At 41.3% G+C, this 19,988-nt stretch overlaps 1 protein-coding gene across 2 annotated transcripts in view; it reads left to right on the top strand.

Moving 5' to 3' along the window:
* Positions 1 to 957: 957 nt before the first annotated feature.
* Positions 958 to 19,988, top strand: part of MAP3K5 (mitogen-activated protein kinase kinase kinase 5) — a 208,858-nt gene continuing 189,827 nt past the window's right edge. Inside the window, exon 1 of one of the 2 annotated variants that reach the window (XM_036994706.2) lies at positions 958 to 1,837. In XM_036994706.2, the coding sequence (XP_036850601.1) occupies positions 1,390 to 1,837 (448 nt within the window). In that variant the 5' untranslated portion in view covers positions 958 to 1,389. The remainder of the gene's footprint in view (positions 1,838 to 19,988) is intronic. The other variant, XM_036994714.2, reaches the window with a different exon arrangement.

Raw genomic sequence — 19,988 nt, 5'->3', positions numbered from 1 at the left:
AATACTTTTTGGTTGCTCTTAAGCAATCCAGGCACACACTCCCCGGTCCCCTGTGGTGCAATTAGAGAAAAAAGTCACTTGTCACCTTTCATGTGGTGGGTGGTGATTTGCCTAGTTGGGCATAGACCCCTTATTCTACTCAAGTAATTGTTCAGCGGTTGGAGCTAATGACTCATTAATGAACATAGAGCTATTGGAATTTTTAAAATGAAAAGCACCAGGGGCGGACCTGATAAATTACCCCTGCAACTTCCGCAGCGCGATTGTCACAAGTAAACCATTGTGCAGTTTAGGCCCAAGCGCCTCAGCGCTGCTCCAGATCCTTCCCCCTTGCGCCACGCGGGCCTCCGGGCGCTGCGTCTTTCCAGCGTCGCACGCCGTGCCAGCCCGAGGCCGGAAGGGGGCGCCGCGGCCGCGGGGAACGCCGCGAAGGTCTCGCGGACCAGCTCCATAGACCAGAGTATTCGCAAGAGAGACTTTTTTTTGGTCTGTCCTGTCGTCGCGTTGCGCTCCGAGCGTTTGCTTACTTCAGGTCTTCTTGGTGGGGGGCCTGGTTGGCGGCGGCGGAGCACTTGGCCCCACGCTGAGGTCCGGGAGCTGCCGCGCGGTCGGTACCGTCCCGGCCCGGGCTTCCCAGCAGCGCCCTCCCCCGGGGCGGGCCCTGACTCTCGGTGCCGCGACGAGTGGGCGGCAAGAAACCGGTGGCACGCCGGGCGAGCGGCTGCGAGAAACGGCGACTTTAGCGGCGAGGCTGGCTCTGGACGAGGCGGCCGCGGCGATCGGAAGAGAAACGGGGCCGGGGAGGAGGAGGAAATAGAGCCGATGAAGGGGAGCTGCCGCCGAGGAGGGAGGAGGATCCTTTCGGCTGCAGCGGCCGCCTTTCCGGGACGCAGCCCGGGGAGTCGGCCTGCCTGTGAGGTGCTCGCCAGGTAGCTCCCCGCCCAGAGAGCGCCCTCCCTGACGCCTCCCAGTGCCCAGACGGAAGGAGCCGCAGCCGCGCTCCCGGGGGTCAGGGCGCACCGCACCCCCAGAGCGGCGCCCTTGAGCTGCACCGCGGCGCAGGTCTGCGAGCCGACTAGTGCGCCCGCCAAGAAAAGGAAGCGCTGCCCCTTCCCGCTCAGCCTGGCTTCCCCACCCCTTGTACTCTGCACCCTGCAGCGGGCGAGCGGCGCGGCCACGGAGGCGCCGAGGAGGGGCGAGGTGCCGCCGGGCAGCGGCGTGCCTTCGGGGGAAAGGGCGTCCGAGAGGCGGCGGCGGCGCGGGGCCGAAGCCGCGACGCGCGATGGCAACTGCTTAGCCCGGCGCGCGCGGAGCAGCCCCGAGCTGTGGCTGGCCAAACGGGGCGGCTGGGCGGGGGACGCCGCCGTCGCCGCAGCCCGGCCGGGAGAGATGAGCGCGGAGGCCGGAGAGGGCATCACGTTCTCCGTGCCTCCCCTCGCCCCCTCGGGCCTCTGCGCGCTCGCCGAGGGCGGCAGCTGCCGGAGGGGAGGCGCGGCGGCCGCGGCCGAGCGCGAGGACACCCAGCGAGCCCCGCCGCCGCCGGGCAGCTTGTGGAACCTGGAGAGTGCCGCCGCTCCTGGCGCCGGGTTACCAGCTGCCTCCTCCGGGAGCAGCGCCACCCGGTGCCGGGGCATCTCCGGGGGCGGAGGCGGCCGACGCACCACGGTGGCTTACGTGATTAACGAAGAGAGCCAAGGGCAGCTGGTGATGGCCGAGAGCGAGGCTCTGCAGAGCCTGCGGGAGGCGTGCGAGACGGTGGGCGCCGCCTTGGAGACCCTGCATTTTGGTAAACTGGACTTCGGGGAAACCGCGGTGCTGGACCGTTTTTACAATGCAGGTGCGTGTGTAAGTAATCCCTTCCCCGTACTCCACGGTCAGGAGCCACGTTTTCCCTGGCCGCCACTGTGGGGGAAATGTTTTTCTGGGCAGCATGCGTGCTTCCCTCCTATTTACGTCTTGCCTCACCTTGGGGCAGCGAGAGGCGCTGCGTGACTGCTCCTGGCGCTCGCCGCCCCGGGGAAGAGTGGGTGCTGGTGCAAGAGCCTGTGTGTATTTGTGCCCGACCGACTGACTCAGCCACCGGCCCGCTCTGGAGCCCTGGGATCCGTGTGGTCCTAACTTCTGTTCTTCAGGAGCACGAGATACATGCCCCTATCGGTCCTTCTACATTCAGTGCCTTGGTTTCTCCTGTTGCCTATACCTGTGACTGTGTTAGAGGACGTTCTCACTTTTTCAGTGCAGTTTTGAGAGTACAGAAACCACGACTTAATGCCACGCAGCCACCTTCACACAGTGTATGTATGATTTTGCACGTCATGTCACAACTTTCCCCACTCATTTGACTTGAAAAAGTTTAGTGTGGCTTTCATTTCCCATCTCTTACCAATGGGAACTTTCAAGTAATTACTTCCAAAAATGATAGCATTGTGACTTACACTAAACTTGTGTGGTATCTTTGTTTTAGAGTTTTGCTGGAAGAACCAGGATCTGTTTTTTATTATCCAATCTATTATGATGGGCTGGAAAGTATACAATTTGACATGATTTGAAATGCTGATATGCTATTCTAATAACTAAGATTAGAGTGATGGCTAACATAATCCATAAAATAATAGTATCTTCTGAACCTCTCATATATTTCAGAAAGTAGCTTTGCAGTCATAGTGAGTAAAGCAGTTAGCTGTTAGCAAATGTTAGGAATAATAACACGTTATAGAAATTAACCTTTAGCACCCTGTACAACCACTGTTGAGGACATAGACATATGTTTGGACAGAAAATTTGATTTAATGATGAATTCAAGCAATAAGGTTCTTGCATTTGTGATCACATAAGAGGTTTTATATTTCATCTTGTTTCAGTTCTGAGTCTCTTCTATCCCTTCGGAACACGTGAAGTAGGCTTATGTCAGTTCTGGAATTCAGCCAAAGCTGAATATTTTAAAGAAAAAGAAGAACTTCATGTTAAGGAAGCCAGACCAAATATACTAGGACTTTCTAGTTCTGGCATTTTTTTTACAGTTATGGTCTTCATAACTGAACTTGAGTATACTATTTTATAGCTTAGTTCTTTGTGTGGCTTGCTATAAAAATTACACAAACATACTCTTCTAACAATTACGGCACTCCTACTTTGGGATTATAATTTGGAAGAAGCTTCAAAGACCTGAAAGATATGTGAGGAAAATACCCAACCAAATACTGAGCCTATTTTTGTTGCATTGATGGATTGGGTTCTTTTATAGGGCTCTAAAAATAAAAAATACTGAACTCTAAACTAATTTGAAAGGGTTTCCTAAGGAGGCTCTCTTATGGTTTATTGTCCAAATAGTGTCTGTGGGAAAGAGAGAAAGATTAGAAGGGACCTGACATTTGAACTGTATCTCAAACAAGCCTATGAAGGAAGTATTTACCGTCCTTCTTAGGTGAAAAAACCAAGGGGTGCCTAACTGGCCCTGGGACTCATAGGTGGTAACTGGTTAATGCAGGATTCCACTGGAGGTGGCTGACCCTAGAAGGCCGTGCTTTGCTCTGGCTGCCGCCATTTAGCTGCGGCTGATGTACTCTCATAGTCAAGGGAAGCTCCCTGTCTTGGAATCAGGTGATGGAGAGCAGGTGGGGACCTTATGAGCCATTAAGGTTCAGTTTTGGATAGTGGGAAGAACCTGCTCTAGGAAAGCCAGTGTTTACAGGCCAGCTCTGTTCCATCTCATTGCTTCATTCAACCTGGGCAGCTCCAGTTTAACCCCTGCCTATGTGAGTGCCATGAACTCTGAGCCCTCTCATTGAGCATGAAGATGTGACACAGTGAAGTTGGTATCAGTTTTGTCCAAACCCCCTGTTTTTCTAAACTAAGAGCTGCAGAGTTTGTGAGTACATTTCTGATTTCTAACAGAGTGCTTGCTCCTCCCCTACCAGGGCTGGGAAAATTTTTCCATAAAGGGCCAGATGGTCAATATTTTAGACTTTGTGGTTCTCTCCCACAACTGCTCACCTCCTCTGCAGTTGTTAGAATGGCAGCCATAAACAGTACCTAAACAAATGATGGTGGCTGTATTCCAGTCAAACTTTACTAATGGATCCTGAAATTTGAATTTCATATAATTCACTAAATATTATTATTTTGATTACTGTTCAACCATTTAAAAAAGGTGAAAACTATGCGTAGCTTGCAAGACTTACAGAAACAGGCTCGGCAGGATTTAACCAATGCGACATGTCAACCTTTGCTCTCTATCTTCTACCTCCACTTGAAAGTTGATCATTATGATATGGTGGGAAGAACACTGTCCCTCAAGTTAGATCTGAGGTTTTATCCTGGTTCTGCTCCGAATCATGTAATAGTGAGCAAGGCTCTTCATCTCCTCTAAAGGCTTATATAAAATTGACCAGGGATGGAAGTAGAGGGGGAAAGTGAACTAAATTTCTGAGATTTTTCTCATGTAATCTTATGAGTTTGCAAAGGCAAGGCAGCATTGTGTGCTGGCACAGAACATTAGAACAAGAGTTTCGAGATCTGGATTCTTGTCCTTGGTTTTTTAATTTGGAGCAAGTCATTTAAAACCCCAGAAAAGCAAAGAGTTGGATGAATTGGTCTCTGAGATTCCCTCCAGCTCTCAAATTCTGTACTTTAACAACATTGTTAATACAAAGTGAGTCATTTCAATCCATGGAAGTGAATGAACTGCCCTCAAGGAGTTCAGAGTTGGTGGGGAGGGGAGATGCAAAGCCTGATTGAGCAGGGCCTCTGTGGGGGCCACGCAGTATGCCTTGAGCTACCAGGAGGCAGATTCTAGAATCAGACTAGGGTGAGGCGGGTTCAGAGATAGCTTCTGAACTGAGACCTAAAGATTAGCAAGGACTACTGAAGGAGGACCACAACATTTAGAAGGGAATGTTGGTGATGTGATAGCACAACTTAATGGAATGAATAAGAACTGAAAGCTTAGTTACATTTTTACAAGCTACCCTTATCTATGTGTATTGGTGTCTTTCAAGAATAGAGTGCAGTGAAAAATTTTCAGTCATTCCCCTATTTGATTATTATTTAGCTATAATATAGTTTGTTCATTGAGTATCTACTCTCTTATTCCTGTTCTGAGGGGAAGCTAACATTCTATCAAAGCATTACAAAATGCTTCATATTTACATGTATAAGACTATCACTCAGAGATGGCAGATGCTAACAACACCCTTTCTCAGCCCCCCGAATTGTAGGCAGTAAATTTCTAAAACTGCTAGGAGATAGCAGTGAGCAGATGTTAGTGACATAGAACGCCACCAACTGAGGTAGACAGACCCCAAATGGCAGGGTCTCAAAAAAAAATTTTTTTTTAGTGAACATTAGTTCTGTGAAAAATAGCTAGAATATCCTTTATTCAGGTTAAATAAATGGTTTAACCATCAAGTTAAAAATGATGTAAGGCTGCTGCTTAGAACCAGGAGAACATTTTTGCTTAGAAACAGTAATGGAGAGGGTGGTTAGGTTCTGGAACTAGCCTCTAAGAAGCCTAGTTAAGCCTTGTGAACTCAGTGTACTTAAAGTATGAAACCTATCACCATATTTAAACATCCAGGAAAATTATGTTCTTGAAACTTAAAACTGGGACTTGGAATACACTTTTCTGTGCATTAGAATCAGTAACTTTTGCTGCCATCTAGCTTCTGGTGGCACCTGGCCAGATGTAGGAGCATCACTTTGGATTGGTGTTGATGAGAGGTGGGGGGACAAAGGAAGGATCAGGAGGCTGCAGGGGAAAGGATGGGGGCTGGGCAGAGGAGAGGAAGGTGCCCCTAGAAGGAGAGGGAGATGCCAGCAGGGGTCCGTTAACCTTTTCACTTCTTTCAACCTTCTTCCCCTCCTAACCTATTTACATCCCTCAACTTCCTGTTGGTGTAAGACCTGGGACCTTACTCTACTAAAGGCTACCTCACCCTCTTTCACTGGGCCCAGGTGTTGATCTGCACCCTTCCCCTTCCCTGCCAGCCATTACATCGGCCAGGCCTTTCCCTTAGCCAGGATCACTGCAGATTGCAATCTCTTACGCAGCCTTTCACCCTGTAGCAACAATGGGTAACAGGAAGGAAACATACTAGTTGAAATGTTAAGAACTTAGCTTTTATATTTTCATCAGTATTATGTTCCTGCTTTACTTAAGCTTGTAATGAAAGTCATCTATTTGAGCCATGTCACTGGAAAGACATCTGAACTTTCTGGCCTTTAGCTCCACTTGCTACCAGCATAAACCCTTAGCACTTCCATTCTTATATAACAAACAAACATAACCTTTGTCTCCTGCCTGTCCCAGACTGAAAAGTTTCTGAAAGTCTTTGAGCCCACTTCTGCATTTTCTACATTTAAATCCAGTGAGGCTTTTGTATATATTGTCTCATATACTTTAAGGGAGAGAGCGAAGTCTGTATTTCTTAAGTAGCGGTTCCCATGAACCAGTTTACAAAGTTGGAAGGTGGAGATGTGTTTGTCAACGTTTTGTTTTTCCAAGTAGGGATATTGTAAACAGAGAAAGAGGGGAAACTCAGCAACCAGCCGTCTACTGCCATGATTTCTTAAAAAGAAAAGACATGTTTATCTTAAATTAGGGAAGGTGTAACCTTAGATATAACCCCATTTCTCCGTGGATGAGTGAAAGCTTCATCATGCCCATCAATGGAGCAGTGTTTTGAGAACTTCTAATGTAAACCACCTTGTGGCCCTTTCCCACCTTTTTGTCACCACTTCTTCACATAAGAAACAAGCCTTAGCAAAATTATCAAAAGAGCAAACATAAAAAACTTACAAGGAAAACTCTGGTTAGGATGGGATGTTTAAACAATGCAGTGATGCTCCACACATGGTTTTTCTCTGAACTTTTTACTTTTTGCTGGTACAGCATTGGTGCAGTTGCTGCTTACCCCCTTTGAACCCAGAACAGTGTGCTTCCTTTTGTTTTTTGGATAACTGGTCACTTGAAGCAAAATAACAATTTTCCCAAAAAAGTTCTACTAGAAAATTCAAAAAAAGTGAAACTAAAAAGAAAACTCCAAAGCACTAAAATAAATTTGTTTTCAGAACACTCATGTCAAATGCAGATTGTCATGACTGGCTCTGTTTCTCGGTCTCCTTGGATACTGATTTCTTTCTTCAGCTTGGTCACCTTTGATTGATCTGCTGAGACAGTCATCAGTCAGTAGGAGACTGAGCCGGTTCTCTAGGTGAAGTCTAACTATTATGTGCACAGTGTGGCCTTGCCTAACCAGAGGTGTTGGCTGGTGCCAGCCTTTTGAGAGTTGTCTGCTCCAGTTCAGTTCCCCTCTGGTGCCTATAGGGACTGTCCCTTGCTTCCTGTTTCAGAGACCTGTTCAGGTCCTGTTGCTGCTTTGCAGGATAAAATTAGTTCACACCTTTGTGGAGCAGTGAGAGACTGACAAGCACAAAGCCCAGTGAATATGCAAAAGCCTTCACCAGCAGGTGCTGTTTCTGCTTTCCAAGTAGTTGCTCAAAGTGGTCCTTTCAAACACAGCTGCACTCCGCCTGGGGCAAGATGAGAGTTGAGAATGTGATTAATGAGGTAGGGTGGGCAGAGATGCAGGGACCCACTGCTCTGTGAATATTAGGAAGAAACTGGGAACCCACAGCCTTGGGAAATGTCTATCTTGAAAACAGCCTTCAAGTCCCATGATTTGGATATAGGCAAGTAGGGAAACTAGGTATATTTAAGAAAGATACCCTAATTTTCAGAGAATAAAATTAAGTTAGCAAGATTTATTAGTGGCATAAAAGAAAAAAAAAAGGAAGCAAAGCAAACGTATAAATCCTTTAAAAATCCACTGGGTGTTCTAATACATTGGTTTCAATAGTCACTTTAATATATTGGCTTCTCTCTCTGGCTTGAGATGTTGACTAAAGGAACTGATCAAAATACGTGCCAGGTTATTGGAAAAAGGAAAAGAGCTGATTTTTAAAGTCTCGTCCAATTGTTTCAAAAATTTAAGGAGCGAATACCTAATCTATGTGAGTTTTATTTTGTAGTTTGTTTTCCCAAAAGAAAAAAGCTGAAAGATACATAATATAGGCTTCACTGTGGTAATTTTCTTAGGGGAGACAGAAGGGAGAGAAAATTTAAATGTTAGCAGCATCTCCTTCTGAAAATCATAGCAAAGAAGATCTGTGTAACTTAAATGCCACGGAAATTGCACAAGGTAACAGTCAACATTCTATTACAAGCCAACTTCTTCTGTTACAGTCAGTAATCAACAATGAGGCGAGCAATTGCCTTTGGTATATGATTCATATATGAAGTGAGTTGTATTCCTTTGTAAAACAAGTCTCTAGAAATAGTTGTGACCAATTATACTAAAGTTTTCCAACACTGTTAGTCTCTCCTGAGAATTCTTTAGCATCGGGAACACTGGAAGCGCTTCCCTGGTGTGTATCAGTGAATGCTAAGCCATCTGTCCATTGACTCCAAACCATATAAAATCAAGTGTTTGCCAAAGCCAGAGAATTCATCCTACTCTGAAAATTTTAGTTACCGCTGTTTCGTATTTTAAAAAATCATTCAAGGAGAATAAGTAAACCCAGGCTATTACAAATACCTCTTAATGTCACATTCAGGTTTTCCATTATATGTTTAGTGACAAATATCAGGTCATGATATAGGCCATCAGAGCCAGGACTGATTCTTTTCTCCAGGAGCTATGGCATCTACCTCTAGCTAGCTGGTTCCACATTTTAGTTTGGTTATACTGGGGGCGGGTGACTTTATGTGACTAGATCAAAATGATAGTATAAATGTGTGTTGTTCTGTGAGATGTAGTCCTCTTTTGATCATCTTATTAGTTCCAAAAAATAAATAGATGTGGCCATGTAATTATCTCTACTTTACAGTTGAGGAAACTGCTCCTTGGAGAGAGTATGTGAATTGGCCAGAGTAAATCAAATAGTTGGGTAGGAATCGAGCTCAGATCTTCTGACTTCCAAATTGACTTGTTTTTTCCACTATACCACACTTCCCCTGTGCAGTGAAAAACATTTCAAAGCCTATTTGCTATTTAAGAGCATCAGTTCTAACATCTTGGCCCATGTTGGTAGCATTATGATGAGGAGGATCATAGTAGTGACAGTGATTTTCTGATCTCCTCTTGCTAACGAATTTCAGTGACTTCTTATTAACAATCTGGAAAAATGATCCATCAGAAAACTGACTTTGACATTTCTCTGCCAATACCAAAGAGGAGCCTGCATCCCGAGCTGAGTCCTTGTTGTTAGCTGCTTGGGCTGGCGCTATAAATTGGGCTTTCTTCAAGCAAGTCCTAGGCTATTTTCTGGAGGTGGTAGTTAGCTAGACTGCCAAGTGAGAAACCAAAACAAGGCTTTCATTAGATTGAGCCAGTGAACTGGGGTTATAGCACAGCCCAGGGACAGTTCCTTTCCGTAGTTCCCTGAGAAATTCTGCCTCCAGACTTTGAGTTGCTTTCCCCTAGTTTTATAGCATGTTTCCAGTAATGCAATTCCATAAGCATTCATTAATTGCCTCTGATGTGCCTTTTACTATGTAAATGTACTGAAGACTGATGAAAGAGAAGCAGGTACAAACATAGATCTGTTTCCAGGTAAAAAACTGATGTTGAGGAAGAAGTCAGGAGGAACTACCTGTACTCCCCATTCTCTTCCACCCAACAAATTCTTTTTTTTTAAATTTCAGACATAAATGTTTACTAGTGTCTACACACAGTGCTGATTATCACTCACTCTCAGAGCCAGATGCTGACTGTGCTGTTTTGTCACTGTGCTCACCCCATTTACATTGCATACCAACTAATTCTTTTTTAAGAACATTTAAAAAATTAAGTTACAAAACATTTCAGTCATAAATACATATGTAAAATAGTGTAAGACATTCATGCATTCGCTCCCTTAATATATATAATAGCTGCTGCATATTTTAACATTTCTTCACATCTCTTTTTCTTGTACAGAAATAAATCATTGTGGACAAAACTAAAATCTCCTTTCTACCACATCAGTTTCCTCTCCTGGGAAAGTGCTTCCTTCATTGGCAGGGCTAAACTGCAATTTTCAAAAATCTAAAATCATGGGTCTCTAGAAGTATAAACATATGTCAAGTATTAGCTCAGGTATGATGAGAAAACCAATAAGATTAAAGTCATTTCGAAGGACAATTTAAAGAGCAGATATTACACACACACACACACCCAGAGTCAGGAATGCTGCAGTGAATTTATAGATACAAAATTGGTTAATGTTCTATAAGGCAATTCTGTGAGTATAAATATTGGAGTCATCTTTTCCACAGGGTGGAAATTAATTGTGTCTTTACCAAACAATATTCATTGATATTGCTGTGGACAAGAATTATTTGCATTACTGTCAGTTTTACACAACTTCCGTTTATCCCAGAGTTGTAAAATATCGTCATCACTAGAAGGACAAAGGTACACATCCTTTTAAAATCATATTGTTCCCAGAAGACATGCTACACAAAGTCAGCCCTCCACTGAAAAATACCCAATAGTCTCTTTTGCCCATTTCCAAGTCTTTCACAACTTTTCTTCACAGAAGGTTGGCCATTCTCAGTGGGATCTCTGCTTGTCTTTTCCTTTAGTGCTTACCAAACCTGATTTAAGGGGCCTGTTGTTTTCTTTTCTCTGCCATCTGAAGGTATGATTGCCCTGAGATGGTCCCAGAATCCCTTTTTTAACCAGGGCTCCTAATCATTGTTGTTTTAGGTCAGGAAGCTTATAAAAATTGATATTAGGATATGGTTAGAGGTACAGACTGTGTAGCCAGAACCATGTCAAAAATACACCAGGATGATGCCTGTAATATCTGCAAACCAGCTTCATTCTTATATGAAGAAATAATTAACATTAATAATGGGAACATCAGCAGTCTAAACTGCTCCAGACAGGTTTATTTTTTGGAGAAAAAAATCCTTATAACATTTTAGAGGGTTAGCAAATTGCTGTAAAATTCCATGTGCCAGCTATATTGCTATGGTCTTGTAACTTCAGGCAAGTCATACCCAGATGAACAGCATGCATCGTCGTGGCCCAGGTTCTGTTCCAGTCACTCTACATGCCTGTTCAATCCTTGAAACAGCTTTATGAGGCAGATAGCATTTGTAGGTCAATTTTACATATAAGGAAACTGAGATCCTGCGAGGGTAATCAACTTTCCTAGTGTTACATGGCTACTAAGGGGCAGGGCCAATTTCTGAACCTAAGACTGATTCCAAAGTGATTCACATAAAACTCTGCTCTCCTGTCTCCCAGAATAATTTTCTAGGTGACAACATTTGAATTATTATTAATGCTGTAATTACAGTCTTCTCATCAGTAGACATTTGATGACTACTTAAAAAATCTGCAAGATATCTAAGGTCTGCACAAAATTACATTAAAAGAGTGTAATTTCTGCCTTTTGTGATCTTACAGTCTACCCATTGAAATCAACAGCTTAATAAATTATTGGGAGCCTACCATGTGCATGGTGATACTCTAAGTAGTGCATAAGTAAAAAAAAATCTAAGGGACTATTTTTTTTTTTTGAGAGGGCATCTCTCATATTTATTGATCAAATGGTTGTTAACAACAATAAAATTGTATATAGGGGGGTCAGTGCTCAATGCACAATCATTAATCCATCTCAAGCCTAATTCTCGTCAGTCTCCAATCTTCTGAAGCATAATGAACAAGTTCTTACATGGTGAACGAATTCTTACATAGTGAATAAGTTCTTACATGGTGAACAGTACAAGGGCATTCATCACAGAAACTTTCGGTTTTGATCATGCATTGTGAACTATAAACAATCAGGTCAAATATGAATATTCGTTTGATTTTTATACTTGATTTATATGTGGATACCACATTTCTCCCTTTATTATTATTATTATTATTTTTAATAAACTGCTGAAGTGGTAGGTAGATGCAAGATAAAGGTAGAAAACATAGTTTAGTGTTGTAAGAGAGCAATTGTAGATGATCAGGTGTGTGCCTGTAGACTATGTGTTAATCCAAGCTAGACAAGGGCAATAAAACATCCACGGATGCAGAAGATTTCTCTCAAAACGAGGGGGTGAGGTTCTAAGCTTCACCACTGTTGTCCCCCGATTTCTCACCTGATGGCCCCCCTGCGACTGTGCCTGTCTTAGGTTGTTCCTCCCTTGAGGAATCTTACCCGTCTCTGGCTAACCAGTCATCTTCCGGGGCCATACAGGGAGATATAAAGTTGGTAAGTGAGAGAGAAGCAATATTGTTTGAAAAGGTTAGCTTTTTACTTCTTTGTAGATTTATGCCCTGTGGCTTCTATGCCCAGCACTTGTCTCGATATCTTTACCACCTGGAGGAATTATGATGCTCGGTAAATTCGATATGAGGCACGAATTCTATTTAAGGGTTGTAATTAGGAAGGAAGAAGAAAAGCTATAGAGGTAGCATATGGAAGAAAACATGGGAGGACTGATTATTTCTTTGACATATCTTCTTGTAGAGTACCTTAAGCATGTATAGGTTTTAAACTACTAACTAACTTGCGCACACATATTAACATAATAGAAATATGGTGACATAAACTAAGCAAATCTATAATTACCAGCCATCTCCAGTGAAGCCAAGAAAACCAGTTAGGCACCCTAGGCATTTGTGAAAATTTGTCTATGATATGATGGATATTGTCCAACTGTATTTGAACAGTCTGAGAGAAATCAGACAAAGCAACCCATTTCTGGGGTCTGTTCACATCCCATATGTTCTTTTAACTGTAGATAGTCTATAGTCGTAAGATTTTGGAGCGCTACAACTTGCACCCCTCCCAACTCCTGGTTGAGTTCCAACAGTACAGATCCACTCAAATTCATTGTCTCACTGTATGCACATGCCAGCCTAGACATCTCCCTCCTCATTCCAGTGGCAGGTCCAGGAAACGGTGGGATGGACGCAGCCACAACCGCGGCATCGCCCGGATCCCTGTGGAGGCTTTTTGATGATCATCCCCGGCACGAGTCCTCCAGAGAGTGCTGATGCCGGAAACTCCTCCTCCTATCGTATCATAGTTCATTTTCTGGGTATCCAAGCTAGGCCTTGATCTTCTGCATAAAAACAAACATACCCTTTGCCCACACTTCGACATGCCCTCTATACCACTGTGTAGAACTCATTGGAGGTCAGCACACAGGAACTGCTTTATTTTTATTTTTATTTTTATTTTTATTAAGAGAAAGGAATATTATCAGAAAAGAGTACCTCCATAGCCGATCATCTGACCCCCTTTAAGTGATCAAAATTAAGGATATTTAAAGCATGCGTTAATCTTTGATTTACCAATAGTTTTATCCTATCAAGGAGTAATCCCCCTTTTCTTTCTTTCTTTTTTTTTTTAATCTTTAATCTACACTTACATGAAGAATACTATCTTTACTATGCTCTCCCCTGTACCAAGGCCCCCCTAAAAACCACATTACAGTCACTGTCCATCAGCATAGCAAAATGTAGAATCACTACTTGTCCTCTCTGTGTTGTGCAGCCCACCCTCCCCTTTCTCCCTCCCCCCTATGCATGCTAATCTTAATACCCCCTTTCTTCTCCCCCCCACTTATCCCTCCCTGCCCACCCATCCTCCCCAGTTCCTTTCCCTTTGGTACCTGTTAGTCCATTTTTGGATTCTGTAATTCCGCTGCTGTTTCACTGAGCATAATACTCTCCAGCTCCATTCATGTTGCTGCAAATGGTAGGATTTTCCCTCCTCTTATGGCTGAGTAGTATTCCATTGTGTATATGTACCACATCTTCTTTATCCATTCATCTACCAATGGACATTTAGGTTGCTTCCAATTCTTGGCTATTGTAAATAGTGCTGCGATAAACATAGGGGTGCATCTGTCTTTCTCAAACTTGATTGCTGCGTTCTTAGGGTAAATTCCTAGGAGTGGAATTCCTGGGTCAAATGGTAGGTCTGTTTTGAGCATTTTGATGTACCTCCATACTGCTTTCCACAATGGTTGAACTAATTTACATTCCCACCAGCAGTGTAGGAGGGTTCCCCTTTCTCCACAGCCTCGCCAACATTTGTTGTTGTTTGTCTTTTGGATGGCAGCTATCCTTACTGGTGTGAGGTGATACCTCATTGTAGTTTTAATTTGCATTTCTCTGATAATTAGCGATGTGGAGCATCTTTTCATGTGTCTCTTGGCCATCTGTATTTCTTTTTTAGAGAACTGTCTGTTCAGTTCCTCTGCCCATTTTTTAATTGGGTTATTTGTTTTTTGTTTGTTGAGGCGTGTGAGCTCTTTATATATTCTGGACGTCAAGCCTTTATCGGATCTGTCATTTTCAAATATATTCTCCCATACTGTAGGGTTCCTTTTTGTTCTATTGATGGTGTCTTTCGCTGTACGGAAGCTTTTCAGCTTAATGTAGTCCCTCTTGCTCATTTTTGCTGTTGTTTTCCTTGCCCGGGGAGATATGTTCAAGAAGAGGTCACTCATGTTTATGTCTAAGAGGTTTTTGCCTATGTTTTTTTCCAAGAGTTTAATGGTTTCATGACTTACATTCAGGTCTTTGATCCATTTTGAGTTTACCTTTGTATATGGGGTTAGACAATGGTCCAGTTTCATTCTCCTACATGTAGCTGTCCAGTTTTGCCAGCACCATCTGTTGAAGAGACTGTAATTTTGCCCTTGTATGTCCATGGCTCCTTTATCAAATATTAATTGACCATATATGTTGGGGTTAATTTCTGGAGTCTCTAATCTGTTCCACTGGTCTGTGGCTCTGTTCTTGTGCCAGTACCAAAATTGTCTTGATTACTATGGCTTTGTAGTAGAGCCTGAAGTTGGGGAGTGAGATCCCCCCTACTTTATTCTTCTTATTCAGGAATGCTTTGGCTATTCGGGGTCTTTGGTGTTTCCATATGAATTTTTGAATTATTTGTTCAAGTTCATTGAAGAATGTTGCTGGTAATTTGATAGGGATTGCATCAAATCTGTATATTGCTTTGGGCAGGATGGCCACTTTGACGATATTAATTCTTCCTAGCCATGAGCATGGGATGAGTTTCCATTTATTAGTGTCCCCTTTAATTTCTCTTAAGAGTGACTTGTAGTGTTCAGGGTATAGGTCATTCACTTCTTTGGTTAGGTTTATTCCTAGGTATTTTATTCTTTTTATGCAGTTGTGAATGGAATTGTTTTCCTGATTTCTCTTTCTATTGGTTCATTGTTAGTGTATAGGAAAGCTACAGATTTCTGTGTGTTAATTTTGTATCCTGCAACTTTGCTGTATTCCGATATCAGTTCTAGTAGTTTTGGAGTGGATCTTTAGGGTTTTTTATGTACAGTATCATATCATCTGCAAATAGTGACAGTTTAACTTCTTCTTTACCAATCTGGATTCCTTGTATTTCTTTGTTTTGTCTGATTGCCGTGGCTAGGACCTCCAGTACTATGTTAAATAACAGTGGGGAGAGTGGGCATCCCTGTCTTGTTCCCGATCTCAGAGGAAAAGCTTTCAGCTTCTCGCTGTTCAGTATAATGTTGGCTGTGGGTTTATCATATATGGCCTTTATTATGTTGAGATACTTGCCGTCTATACCCATTTTGCCAACAGTTTTTATCATGAATGGATGTTGAATTTTGTCAAATGCTTTTTCAGCATCTATGGAGATGATCATGTGGTTTTTGTGTTTCTTTTTGTTGATGTGGTGGATGATGTTGATGGATTTTCGAATGTTGTAACATCCTTGCATCCCTGGGATGAATCCCACTTGGTCATGGTGTATGATCCTTTTGATATACTGTTGAACTCTGTTTGCTAATATTTTATGGAGTATTTTTGTATCTACATTCATCAGAGATATTGGTCTGTAATTTTCTTTTTTGGTGGGGTCTTTGCCTGGTTTTGGTATTAGGGTGATGTTGGCTTCATAGACTGAGGTTGGGAGTATTCCCTCCTCTTCTATTTTTTGGAACACTTTAAGGAGAATGGGTATTATGTCTTCTCTGTGTGTCTGATAAAATTCCTAGGTAAATCCGTCTGGCCCCGGGGTTTTGTTCTTGGGTAGTTTTTTGATTACCGTTTCAATTTCTTTGCTTGTAATTGGTTTGTTTAACTTTTGTGTTTCTTCCTTGGTCAGTCTTGGGAGGTTGTATTTTTCTAGGATGTTGTCCATTTCTTCTAGGTTTTCCAGCTTGTTGGCATATAGGTTTTCATAGTAGTCTTTAATAATTCTTTGTATTTCTGTGGAGTCTGTCGTGATTATTCCGTTCTCATTTCTGATGCTGTTGATTTGTGTTGATTCTCTTTTTCTCTTAATAAGTTTGGCTAGAGGCTTATCTATTTTGTTTATTTTCTCAAAGATCCAGCTCTTGGTTTCATTGATTTTTGCTATTGTTTTATTTTCTCAATTTTGTTTATTTCTTCTCTGATCTTTATTATGTCCCTCCTTCTGCTGACTTTAGGCCTCATTTGTTCTTCTTTTTCCAGTTTTGATAATTGTGATGTTAGACTATTCATTTGGGATTGTTCTTCCTTCTTCAAGTGTGCCTGAATTGCTATATACTTTCCTCTTAAGACTGCTTTTGCTGCATCCCACAGAAGTTGGGGCTTAGTGTTGTTGTTGTCATTTGTTTCTATATATTCCTTGATCTCTATTTTGATTTGTTCATTGATCCATTGATTATTTAGAAGCATGTTGTTAAGCCTCCATGTGTTGTGAGCCTTTTTGTTTTCTTTGTAGAATTTATTTCTAGTTTTATACCTTTGTGGTCTGAAAAATTGGTTGGTAGAATTTCAATATTTCGGAATTTACTGAGGCTCTTTTTGTGAGCTAGTATGTGGTCTATTCTGGAGAATGTTCCATGTGTACTTGAGAAGAATGTATATCCTGTTGCTTTTGGATGTAGAGTTCTATAGATGTCTATTAGGTCCATCTGTTCTAGTGTGTTGTTCAGTGCCTGTGTGTCCTTACTTATTTTCTGCCGGGTGGATCTATCCTTTGGGGTGAGTGGTGTGTTGAAGTCTCCTAAAATGAATGCATTGCATTCTATTTCCCTCTTTAGTTCTGTTAGTATTTGTTTCACAAATGCTGGTGCTCCTGTGTTGGGTGCGTATATATTTAGAATGGTTATATCCTCTTGTTGGACTGAGCCCTTTATCATTATGTAGTGTCCTTCTTTATCTCTTGTTACTTTCTTTGTTTTGAAGTCTATTTTGTCCGATATTAGTACTGCAACCCCTGCTTTCTTTTCACTGTTGTTTGCCTGAAATATGTTTTTCCATCCTCTAAGGGACTATTTTTAACGACTATATAATATGGGTGATTTCATTGAACTGAGGACAATGTTAGCTATTGCTATAATAGATGTGAAAATGCAATGAAAATAAAAATCTTACACATCTGTAAACTATGCATTAGGCTTTCTATTTTTTATTTGAAATCAGTATCATATTGTAAACTATTAAATAAATTCCCAGACTTTATTAAAAACTTTTAACATCTTTTGATAAAATATCATTAAATTGATTTCCAAGGGGGGTGTTATAAGTCCTTAATGAGGAATAATTTTTCTTATACTTGCTCTAATGGAAGCAAGTGGAATGCTGCCTGAGATTTAGAATCCTTTTCCTTATATATTGTTTTACTAGAAGTGGAATTTGATCTCTATGTAAATTCTCCTGTATTAATCTCTTCAGTTTATTAAAAGGTCTAGGTATCCTTAGGCCTATATCAGTAATAAATTTTGTTAGTTACTTGTCAATGGTGCCAAGGGTGTATGGTCCTTGGTTGAAAGGTAATAGTCAACCTGAATGCCAAGTTATTGAATGGCTGGTCCAGAATGAGAAGTGTAAGTAAACAAAATTCCATTTAGATACTAAGGCAAACATATATTGGCTATAGTGTTGATGCAGAACTATGTCTGTATTATGGTGTTCGTAAAAGAATGACTAAGGTTGAAATCTGGGCTACCTTTGAAATTCTAAGAAACATTTATGGATTACATTTTATATAACATTTCTAATTATTTTTGAGTTACATACATAACAGTTGATATGTGTTAGCCCTACTAACATGACAATTCCTAGATTTTTAGGAATTGGTCTTGAGAAACTAGCTTTGGTTGGTCCAGTGAAAACTGAGATATTCAGACCTAGACAGCAGGATTTTAGTTTTTTAAGCTAACTACTGGTCATTTTCCCAGATACACTGGCCTTGTTTTTACAGTTTATATGTCTACGAAAAGGTTTGTAGACAATCTGTAGGGACAGGGAGTCTGGCTTTAAAACTTAATGTATGTGTGTGTGTGTATTTTATTAGTTGCAAAATATAGTTGGGGTACAAGCTGCTTGGCTTGACCTCGTGAAATTAGAGAGCAATGTTGTAGCCTGCACGTGAGTTATGACAAGAATAGTTGGCTTGACATTTCTTGTCGAGCAACTTAGTGCTGCCAATATTTTTTATGTGCATAACGTACACTTGGCAGTTGGTAAATCTGAAATAAAATTGGAAAGGAAATACTTAGATACTTAACTGAGTCCTAGACTACTCTTTCCCTTATAAAATCAGTTGGTGTAGAAAATTCGTTTACTCATTAAATATGACACATCAGTGGGTTACCCAAGCACTGATCCTGCTATTTGAATGTCCATCTGCAGATCTGCATTGTTTCCAAAGTCTGAAATGAAGGGTTGTCAGCATTATAAAATCTTTGCGTAGTCATTTAGGCTTTTCACTTAACATTTAATTTTTGAAATATTTGGTAGTGTTTACTAGGCCATTTAGCATATATTCAAATGAGTGGCACCCTTGTGCCATAAGTGTTAATTTTGATTAATTTGTGTCCCACTAAGGTTTAAGTGACAACAATTCATACTTATCATGAACATAGTATGTTTACAAAGTTACTACTTTTTTAAATTATTTTTTATTTTTTATTTTTAAAGTAGCATTTTCTCAATTAAATATATTCAAATTTTTTTATTTTTATTTTTATTTTTTTTGAGAGGGCATCTCTCATATTTATTGATCAAAACAAAGTTACTTTTTAAAAGTCTCTTTGAAGAAATGAGTTAGATGCAAAGATATACTTATTAAGAAGGCAAACTGCAGGAGCATTTAAAAGCTGCTAATGTGTTAATATTCCCCAGGGTTCATTAATGACAGGGTTATGGAATGCCTTCCCTGGATTTATGGGAAGTTTGAAAGTTCAGACAGAATCCTCCTATTCTTAATTCTTGCTTTAAGGCACCAGAAGGCAGAAAGAAAAGCAATTCTCAACAAGAATTTCTAGGTGACAGAGTTTAAATAACCTTTATGAAGTTTTATGGTTACATTTATAACTCTCTTTACCTATGGCTTATGCGGTGCCAATTTCTGAAAGCTTTGAGAAAGTAAAACCTTGATATCATAAGAGTGATTAGTCCTCTACCTCAGCCAAATCTCTTATACATTTGGAACTAAAATCAGATCTTGCTCTATCTCCCTGGTTTTCCTCCAACATTGGTATTTTGCTATTTGGTGAAATGTAGTAAGTAATAAGAAAGTGCTGCCTCACAATTTGCAAGCCTTATGAGCTCAGGACTCTGCATTAAGTCAGGTTTTATTAAGAAGCAGTTTCATCTTACTAAATATATAGTAAACATTCTTCTTGATGGATAATCTCTTGACTACCCAGGTTTGTAGCTCCTTCTCACTGTCTATTTCCACTCATTTTTAATCTGCAGTAGGCAGAGAGCATTAGATGCCATTTCAGCTGGTCCTGAAAGCAAGTTCCCAGTGTGTTGTGACACTGCTTGGGAATTTTGAAGCAAAATTGTGCTATAGAATTTATATGTTGTCATGCCTTAATTTTCCCAGACCACTGCTATGTTGGGCTTTCCTCTGAAAATATCCTTAGATATATTGGAATACGTTTTTAGAAGCAGATGTATGAAGCAATCATGATTTTTGTTTTCAAATTTCACTTCTCTTGG

The sequence above is a fragment of the Manis javanica genome, chromosome 13 (assembly GCF_040802235.1).
Source record: "Manis javanica isolate MJ-LG chromosome 13, MJ_LKY, whole genome shotgun sequence".
Lineage (NCBI taxonomy): Eukaryota > Metazoa > Chordata > Mammalia > Pholidota > Manidae > Manis > Manis javanica.
This window is presented reverse-complemented; position numbering and strand designations above follow the sequence as displayed.